The 10990-nt window shown below is 39.0% G+C and overlaps 1 protein-coding gene across 1 annotated transcript; it reads left to right on the top strand.

Annotated features, from left to right (window-relative positions):
* Positions 2182-3031, top strand: LOC104786911 (probable thionin-2.4). The gene is made up of 3 exons (XM_010512386.2): positions 2182-2473; positions 2570-2647; positions 2749-3031. Exons 1-3 carry the CDS (start codon positions 2245-2247, stop codon positions 2844-2846), a joined length of 405 nt encoding a protein of 134 aa, XP_010510688.1. The 5' UTR covers positions 2182-2244; the 3' UTR covers positions 2847-3031.

Here is a 10990-nt window from a genome sequence, read left to right as displayed (position 1 = left end):
AATTAGCCGTTACCAACAAAAACGCCCCAATTGTAGCGAAATACATGGAAGGAACGGTGAAAGTGTAGAGGAGTGGAGGAATTGAATTTGAATAGTTTGTGTAGGAAGAGAAGATATTAAAACGACATAGCTCGCGAGTAAAGACAGGGGAAAATCGTCTGAAAGTGGAGCGTCCCCGACACCGACGACCAGAGACATTACGCCGACGAAATGCGTTAGTAGGTTTAGATGGATTTAGAAATGGACTGGGCCTTTAAACTTTAAAAAATTTTGGGATAAATCAAGTGGATCAAGTAATATGATTGTTTTATTAGGCTTAATAAAATCCGAAAATCCATAAAAATATTTAAGAGAAGGTGGATGAGGTGGCATCACCAGGAGTGAGTAAAGTGAACTTTATATATAATAGATTGTGTATATTTAAATTTTCATGTTGTCAAACCTTTGTTATTTTTTTTGTTAAAAGGCTTTCAATTATAAACATATAATGCCCAGTAGGCTATTTTCGGAGTAGACCCATACATATATCCTAGAGGGTCCAACTCATTTACATCAAACCGGACTAAACCGTTAAAAAAACAAAACTGGTCAGGTTACAGCTACCGGATTAAACCGGCTACACACGAAACCCTAATCTACAAAACAAAGAACTCGTTTTGTAGCCGCCGTCCATAATTGCGGATTCTCGACCGTCCATAATCTACAAACCTTTGTTCTTTGACACAAATATTTCGCTTAATGCTCAATTATATACTCTAACTACAAAATTTTGAATGACTATCGTAATCTAGATTTTTTTCTTTTTTTTTGTAGAAGAGAGAAATCATAGCCTCGCACAATTTATATAGTAATACACCCTCCCACAATTTATTAAGCAAAAATATTGAACGACCATTTTGCAGGCACGCATGTCTTGTAAGATCCTTTAAAATAATCGAGTTCATCGATTCCAGTCTAGAATGAAAAATATGAAAACATATCGGTAACGAAAACACATAGTTTACCGATTTATCTACTAGATGATTAGGCTTTCTATATACATAAGAAATATAAACAATTCATTTCTTAACTATATCATAAACGTAGTAGGAAGGACAACAGAAGAGATTCACTAATAATCTATGTCTTGAGAAAACCAACCAACTCAACCACCATCTCAGAGTCAATTTCTAACTCTAAGCGTCGAACTCATTTCTCCCTAAGCTATATACTCGTCTCTCCATTTCTTTCACTATTTCACATTTCATTTTTTTTTGTTGAGTTAAATTATCAAACAAAAATTATTTTCTTTTTCTTCATATAGAAAATAGTACAATACACAAATCAGGCAACAAGCATTCATGTGGTCCAGCAAAACGATTTCGATTTTTGTCTTTGATTTGTATATCTACATAACTACAAAGAGTTGGTTAAAAGAATTTTGGCTTTAATTTGTATATCTACATATAACTACAAAGAGTTGAATCTACCCATACGCTTCTCGATTCTTCCACTGATTTTTTGATAAAAATTCTGGTTTTATATTTATAAGTGAGCATGAAATAAAAGATGCTTAGAGCGGCATCAACATTCCAGGCTGAACAATCCCGGTACAACAAGAGCATGGACTAGCAATTAGAGAATTTATAAATGCATTTATCCCATCACTCACCTTAGCCTTTATCTTTTCTAAAACATACTTACCCAAGAGTTTATGCCATCCAAGTACAAACTAAATCTTCTTTGATAAAGAAACGATTCACCGCCTCATAAACTTTGGACGGCATGTCATTGACAGAAAATTCAAAGAGCTTATCACGAACATTCACCATCCAAATCTTATAAACTAAATTATAAGAACGTACATAATTTTAAGAGTTTACGGTTAGCACGGACAAAATAAATATAACCAGCAAAACTTACACAGAGTAGTGAATTGTAAAAGAACACTAAGCAGACAAATTAAATTATTAAGAAACACAAAATTTTAAGAGTTTTTCTTTTTTGTCCCTGTTAACCAAAAAAAAAGAGAAAGAGATGAATGTAGTTCCCGGGAGTGAAGGTAGCAATTGAGATAAGGGTGGTCCACGCAGCATGTACAGAGTGTGTGTAGAGCATGAGATATGAAGGTATCAAACAACTTTTGTGGTTGCAAATTGCCAAGCAACTAGTATTTAAGCTAGCCTTGTTTCATCACCATTTCATCAATACAAGCTTATAACTCTCAACATACATTTTGCAATCAAACAACTAATCAATCAAAAGATGGAAGGCAAAACTTTGGTTCTAAGTGTGCTCCTAATGAGTCTATTCATGGCACAAATTCAAGTTGACGCAAAGAGCTGCTGTCCGTCCACCACTGCTAGAAATATTTATAACACTTGCCGCTTTGCTGGAAGTCCCAGGCCAATATGTGCAAGTCTCAGTGGCTGCAAAAACATTGGTGGGACGAAATGTCCTCCGGGATATACGCATGACATTCTTGAAAACACCGGTAAATTGATCAATATTGTAATTTATTACGTAAATTATCTGTAACATGACGGATCAAGATTTTATTTTCTTGATGTGTTTTAAACTTTGTCTCAAGGTGATGCCGTCAGTGAATACTGCAAAATTGGGTGTGTATCCTCTGTGTGCAGTGCTTTAACCACTATTCAGAACTCTGGTAAAGCAAACTTCTGATACTTATATATATCATTATTATCAATTTTTAAAATAATCGATAAGAGAATATAATGTCCGTTCATATTATATCTCGATAATTAGATGCAAGTGAAGTCATGAATGGAGCGGTTGAACAATGTGCCAACACATGTTCTACAGTCTGCACCAGGGACTCGATGGATGCAGTTGAAACTGCCTAGACAACTATATCTATCCATGAAGATACCACGTACATCTGTAGGTGAAATGTGGTCATCCTTTATAATGTTGTTTTCATGTTATCAATAATTGTCGTGTATGTGACAAAAAAATTTAAGACTCTGATCGCACTCATTTCTGTATGTGTGTAAAAGGTTGACGATCTATAGATTGTATGCCTTCTACTTCCTATCTTTTAAATAATGAATAATGTGTTTGTAATAGTCTTCCACTCTTGACCATTTTCATTTGATTTGTTTTCTTTTTTGCATCCCATGGTTATATAGAAACTTTTCCTTTGAAAGGAATGACCTTACAAGGAGCTCATATAGTGAGAACTGAGAACATATGCCACTTTATTAAAAATGTATGTTACATTTGTCACCGAGTTAAAATAATAATACCTTATTTTTGCGGGGGAAATAATTCAAAAATCTTATAACAATAAAAAAATTAACTTCATATTTATAATTATACATTATGAAATAATGTTAAAATAATGAAACATTTTGAAAGTATAGGCTACAACTAAAATTTCAAAAATCTTATAACAATAAAAAAAATTAACTTCATATTTATAATTATACATTATGAAATAATTTTAAAATAAGGAAACATTTTGAAAGTATAGGCTACAATTAAAATTTTTTCCCTCGAACGGTTTCTTTTCAGCGATCCAACACAACTTTTCATAATCTTCACTGTTTCCGACCGGCGTCGGTTTTTCCAGCGTCGGTCGGCCCTCCCTACCCTCTAGACTTCCCATCTTTCTTTTTTGTTAAGTTTTTAGATAGTCAATAATGGTAAATCATTGTTTTCAAACTTACGTCTTTGGCCTCCTCACAATGATGGTGTTACATGGTCTAAGTCTGGTGGCTTCAATTCAGGCTTTGATCTTGTTGATGATTCCATTTTTGGATTGGGAAAAGCATCGAATCAACCAGTTTTCACTAATTGATCCGAACGATGCAGTTTCAAGCCATCACCAAATTTGTTTCTTCTTTGTAGTTTCGGTTCGGTGGAATCGTGATGTCCTTCCTTGTAGAAGATTTGTTTCCGGTGAGTTAATCCTTTTCCGGTGGAATGTCCGATTATCAATTAGTGAGCGTCTCCCTACCTATAGGTATGGAATTTTCATTTGGGTTTTTGATCCTGGAATCAACAATTTAATCACGGTGGATGAAGGAATTAGTCTTCATATCAGAAGATAGAACTTATGTTCTCTCATCAACAATCTCCTTATGGAGTTTCAAGTCGACAATGTGACTAAAATAAAGACAGTCACATGTGTAAACAAATCAAAACAAAAATGTGTCCAGAATCCTATTGGTCTTATACTAGGTGGAGACGAAGATGAAGGACTTTCAAGTAGTCTTAGGAGATAATGGAGACGTCATACACTATGGAAACAATCGTGGATGAGAAGACAATGGATTTTTCTAAATGATCATAGAGAATCTTTGCCAGAATTATCAATTATATCAATCTCAAGAAGGCGACTCGATCTAGAATCATTTTCAACAACATTAAATCTAATTTTCTTAGTTAAAGTAATGTTAATGACATTTTGGAGTTTCAGCACCAAGCTGATAGCCAATAAAAAGTGTGTCAAGGGGGGACTTAACATATTTTATCTGTTGCCTATAAGACTAAATAACAGCAGGGTCACTTCCACTCCTTCACTGAAATTGTTTCAATTTTATGTATTTGCGTACAACGGTTGTATAGAAATGTTTCTGTATTTTGTAAACACTTTTTGATATCAATATAATTGATTTGTGAAAAAAAGGCTATAACTAAAATTAAAATTATCTTAAGAATATATGGGCAATGTTTGTTAGTTATCGAAGAAGAGATAAATATATATAGAGTTCAAAAAACAGAACAATTTAGATATATATAATTGGTTTTAAAAGATACAACTATTGGAACAAAAAATTATAATAAAAAAAATATGAATAACATATAGTGAAAAAACACAACTTTACAATTAATAGATGTAACCCACTAGATATAAATATTTTACGAAAAGTATAATGAAAAGCTGTAACTATTGTTGACATTTATTCAAATAGCTACAAATTGCTAACTATTATTATGTAGATTAGGAACCGATTAGTAAATATCATTTTACTTTTACACATCCTTTTCTACAAAAAAAAAAAAAGGAAAAAGAAATTAGCCAGAAGAATCCAAGGGTCACAAAGTCAGAATCAACAGATCGCGTTTATCTCGAACCCACTTCGGTTAAAACAAGACTCCGCCCATAAATTGTGTTGTGGACTAAAATCAAATTAAAGAAATTAAATTACTAATGTCAAATAGTATTGCAATTACTAAAATATAAAATACCTAATTAAATATGCATATTAAGATCTTACTCAAATAACAAAATAAATACTTCAGAAAAGCTATTCATGGATTGTTATATAAACATTTTTTAGAAAAAAAATAATAGTAATAAACTACATATATTTAAATTATTAGTCATCTAACCTAATTGATGGTGAAAGGATTAATGGCGGCCGCACTTTTTTTTTTTTTTTTGAATAAAATGTTAAATTATATTCAAAGAAAAATAATGTTTTACATCAGTTTAGTTTGAATGAAATAAATACTTAGTTTGTTTAAACAAGATCCCTAAGTGATTAAAACTAAGAAAACCATCTCCTCAAAACCGAGTAGCCAGCCAAGCCTGGAGACCCATGGAATAGCGTCGATCACCCTGCCTTTCAATGGCCAAAAGTTGAGCTCTTATTTGCTTGTCAAGCCAGGTAATAAGACTTGTCGCAGATGTGGGATTCTCCCCATGACTTCGTGCGTTACGCTCCCGCCAGACAGAGTACACCGTTAGTTGAAAGGTATATCTAGTTAAGAATCCAGACACCCGATCAGGTTGCGTTCCAGAAATAATGTCGAGAAGCTGTGACCAAGAGGTAGTAAAACGAGTCATGTAAAGGTTTTGTGCTATACCAGACCAAACTGCAGTGGTATAAGGACAGGAGAAGAACAAATGGTCTCTTGTCTCCACTGGAACAGAACAGAACACACAGCTTACATCACAACCATTTCTCCAAGTAACCATTCGATCTCCCGTCGACAACCGATTGTGTACTGCAAGCCATGTGCAAAAAGAATATTTCGGAGTTGCATGACCAAACCAAACACCCTTATGCCAAGCAACTTGATTTGAGGCTGTGCGTGTATGGTTCCAGGTATCCTTTGTAGAAAATGTGTCTTTATAAACATCACCTTTACCGCACCATAGTACACGATCTGCCCGAGAAGGATTTCTAGACTGATATGGTTGGTGCAGAACCGCTTCAATATCGTTCAACACGGGATTACGGTGAGTCCTTCGCCGTCTCTCATACCATGCGTCATGGAGGGTCATATGTTCTCGGATACCCAAATCAATCATACCCCGTGGACCAACTTTATCCAACAGTCGCCCGTGCACTGACCAGTTATCATACCAGAAGGACGTGTGAGCTCCACTCTGCACTTCCACCTTAACAAAAGTTTTTGCCATATCTCTGTATTTCAACAATTTTCGCCACATCCAGGAGCCAGAAAGTGAAGCAGGCGGTATCGACCAAAAGCAACCCTCTTTAAATAAATTCAGTTTTGACCATTGAACCCATAATGATGCTCCCCCAGAGACCAAACGCCATATCAACTTTAAACAACTTACATCATTTGTCTGTTTCAATGATCTCAGTCCTAAACCACCTTCACACTTCGGTTGACACACTACAGACCAGGGTAACTTAGCCTTATTAGTATTCAGAGTCGGACTAGACCATAAAAACGCAGAACATAAACTGTCCAGCTCCGTAATGGTTTCCCGTGGGAGTCGAAAAGCACTCATCCAAAAACTAGCGATACTCCAAAGGACTGAGCGGATGAGGTCGAGACGTCCTGCAAAGGAGAGGTGACGTGCAGTCCACGTTTTTACTCTGCTGCGGATTTGGTCAAGTAAAGGGGCAAGAGTTCCAGTACTAAGTCGTCGAGAAGTAAAAGGGAGTCCAAGATATCTAACTGGGAGCTGTCCCAGACCATAACCGTATCTTGTGCCCATTAACTCGCTAGCGTCTTATGAGACTCCACCAAGATACAAAGTCATTTTTCCATACTAATTCTTAAGCCTGATCGCTTAGCAAAGAGATTCAATACTTGGACTATACCATCAACAGATCTAATTTTCCCATCAGACAATATCATGAGGTCGTCGGCAAAGCAAAGATGAGTTAAACGCAGATTCTTGCAACGCGGGTGGTATCCAAACTCCTGTAAACCGGCTGCCTTGTCCAACATTTTGGAAAGCACATCCATACAGATGACAAACATGTAAGGGGAGAGCGAGCAGCCCTGTCGCAGTCCCCTAGCACTGCGGAAATAACCTGCAAGCTCTCCATTGACCTGAACCGAGAAAGAAGCCGTGGTAACACATAGCGAGATCCAATGGATGAAAACAGGAGGAAAGTGCAGAGCGCGTAAGACATTAAACAAGAAAGACCCCTGAACGGAGTCAAATGCTTTCGAAATATCCACCTTCATCGCGCATCTCGTGGAGAAAGTGTTCTTATGATAGTCCTTTACAAGCTCTGTTGCTAAGAGAACGTTTTCAGTTAGTAGTCTATCTGCTACAAAAGCTGATTGGTTTCCGGCAATGAACTGAGGCAGTATACGTTTGAGTCGGTTAGCAACTACCTTCGAGATGACTTTGTACAACACATTACAACATGAGATGGGTCTATAGTCTCGCATCACCCTTGCCTCTTTTTTCTTCGGTATGAGGGCTAGTATGGTAGAGTTGAGTCCCTTTGGGAGAAAACCTTTAGCAAAGAATGATTGGACCGCTACAACAAACTCTCCACCAACAATATCCCAAGCTGCCTTATAGAATTCTGCAGTGTAACCATCCGGCCCCGGCGCCTTATCACTTGGCATGGCAAACAACACCTTTTTTATCTCCTCCCCTGTTACCACCCTTGTGAGCCAGCGGCTATCCTCCTCTGAACAGCGAAAAGATAGCAACTCTGTGAGAAAGTCCACTGACATTCCCTCATAATCCGCTGGTATAGTCTGCAGAAAGTCCTGAAAGAAAGTCTCAGCCTCCACTTTAATATCCTCTGTGTTTGTTAGTAACCTCCCATCCCTTGCTTCTATCTCTCGCATCGTATTCACAGCCTCCCGAGTGGCCGCTGCACGATGGAAAGCCTTATTGTTTCGATCCCCCACTTGGAGCCAATGGAGTTTGGATCTCTGTTTTAAAAACTTCTCTTCCAGGGCAGAGAGGCGATCCCATCGTTCATAAGCTTCTTTCTCCTGTTCCAGAGCAACCACAGACGGGGAAGCCAAATTTGCCTCCTGCCGCTTACACAACTCCTCAAGGGCTTCCGTAGTTTTCTTAGATAAGTGACTCAACTTTTGCTTGGCTAAGCATCTGATATGCGGCTTTAGAAGCTTTAATTTCTTGGAGAATCTGTATAGAGATGACGTAGATAAATACATATCTTCTGTGTTAGTCCAGTAATCATGAACGAGCGGTTTAAATTCCTCCATCTCTGCTATTGCATTAACAAACTTAAATGGTCGACGAGAAAGAGGTGTGCCTGCAGCTCTCTGCATATGAACACGACAGCGGAGGTGATCCGAGATGCCCCCTGCTTCAAATACACTAAATGAGGCGGACCATTTGTCATTTACCAGAACCCTATCCAGCTTCTTCGAAATTAATTTCCCATCTTGCTTATTACTCCAAGTAAATAACAGACCATGGTGAGCCAAATCCTTCAAACGACAATCATTGACCACTTAATGAAACTCTTGCATCCCGACAGAGAGAACAGGTCTATTATCCATCCCAGAATGCTCATCCAGTTCTAAAGTAACGTTAAAATCACCCATAACCAGCCAAGGTCTATTGCAAATGATTGGAGATGCACGATGTGCTCTCAAATCTGTCCACAACTCCCTTCTACCTTCAACACTATTTGCCACATAAACAAACGTACAGAAAAACTCATCCACTTGCTCATTGAGCTTGACTGAGCACGTTATGAGCTGGCTACTTTTATAAAACGGTGTTAGGCGTACCTCATTCCTCCAGACAACCCAAATACGACCCAGATTATGATGCTCATAATTAGTCAATAAGGACCAATCCTGAAACATCTTATTCCCAATTCTCGAAACTTTCCCTTCTTTCACCTTAGTCTCCAATAAACAGCCAAACTGAAACTTACCCTCATCCACCCATTTCTTTATCACGGAATGCTTAGTTGATTTATTAAGACCGCGCACATTCCAACAGAACATGGTCATCTAATTTGTTTTTGTGGCATTCCTCTTTTTCTGATCTCTAGGAAGAATCCTAGTGGACTGAGAAGAAGATTGATGTATCACCTTGTGTGCCGTTTTTGAGTCTCGTGGGAGAGATGGACGTAGAGATGACTCGCCCCCTCTGTCACAAACCCTGAGCTCCAGCACTGATTGCACAGGAGGCTTAACAGAGTCACCTAGTCGAGGAGTATCCTCTACCCCTGTCTCTTTTGGATTCACTATTTCCTCTGTTTTCGTTGTTTCCTCTGTTGCCTCAGTGTCCTCCTTTTCTCCATTTCCCTCCACTTCATCCTCTTCCTACATATCCTCTTCGTCCAACACCGCAAAGGTATTGGTGGAGGTCGTGACAGGGGCTTTCGGCAGACCTACTATTTTTTTCCCCGGGCTTAGACTGGTGCGAGGCGTTATCCAACCTTCCTTGTCCAGTACTGCAGTGTTCTTTATGTGACTTGTGTGTTCCCCCTCAGATTCTGTGACTGTTTCCACGATCGAGCTATTAACTTGATTAACTGGAGCAATGACCTTCACTGCCGGGGCAATCTGCACAGAGCTATCAACTAGAGCAACAACAGAGTTATCCACCGGGGCAACGACATTCTCTACCAGTGCAGCCTGCACAGAGCCCTGGTGACTCACTTCGTCACCCGACGTTAAGGTTGCATGAGCGGTGACCTTCACAGAAGCAAGACAGTCCGAGCTCAAATGGCCCCATTTCCTACACCCTGTACAGCGTGGAGGTAACCAAGGGTAAGAAAACTTAATCGTTGATGCGAGCTCACCATCCTCCTCTCCCAGGAAATCATACTCGGTTGGTAATTCCTTAGTTAAGTCTGCTTGAACCAACATTCTTGCCTCATCAAACATAGCACAAGCTTCAGTCGTAGGATGCAGACGGATTGGCTTGCCCACCGCACTAAAGAGAAACTCCAAACCCTTCTCCGTGAACATAGTTGGCGGGACGTTCTTAATCGTCACCCATAATTGAATAGAACGCATCGCAGGCTGAGCATCCTCTGCAAAAGGTGTCCACTTTGATACTATCATGGGAATGTCCATGATATTCCACATCCCTCTGTTAAGGATTCGACGCCGCATTACCTCATTGCGTATGCGAAACTTGACTGTGGTATCGTTAACTTCATACACATCAATTAAGGACGTTGTGTCACCTAATCTCCAGATTTTGTTAACAATCATGTGTATTTTCCCGATGTGTGGTGCTTTCGTACTTAGAAAATTGCCAATCAGAAAATCTTCCCAGAGAGGCTTTGCATCCACAAAAACCTCCTTCGGAATCACAACCCTCGTTTTTCCATTTACCTTTGAAAAATCCAGTTTCTGCTGAGTATAACCACGTTTCTGTGAACCCTGAGTAACAGAAGCGTAAGATTTCTTTTTGGTCTCCAGAGCAACCTTAGAGGAGACCTCATGCGTATGCAAGTCCGAATCTACCTTTTCCCCATCCAATCGATTACTGTCTCCCTCCGTACCAGAACCACTTCTCAGTGACAACCCCACCTCCTGCGTTGCGACTACCCCCTCCCTAGAGAGCAATCACCGGCCGACTAGGAGAAGCCGCCGTCATCGGCAAAGCGTGGCGAGAAAGTTAAAAAAACCCTAGCAGGAAATTGCCTTTGGAGTCGCCAGGCCACGTCAGCAACCTTTCCTAAAATATGGCGGCCGCACTTTTCCATCTGCAAAACAGAAAGAAGCTGACAAGTGAAGAAGGAGATGGAGCAATGTAGAACAGAAATCATATTTTTTTTTGTGTCCTAGCAGGTTCAATTAATCTTATGCA

The sequence above is a fragment of the Camelina sativa genome, chromosome 5, assembly GCF_000633955.1.
Source record: "Camelina sativa cultivar DH55 chromosome 5, Cs, whole genome shotgun sequence".
NCBI classification, from domain to species: Eukaryota; Viridiplantae; Streptophyta; class Magnoliopsida; order Brassicales; family Brassicaceae; genus Camelina; species Camelina sativa.
The sequence above is the reverse complement of the archived record's forward strand: the minus strand, read 5'-3'. Positions and strand labels throughout refer to the sequence as shown.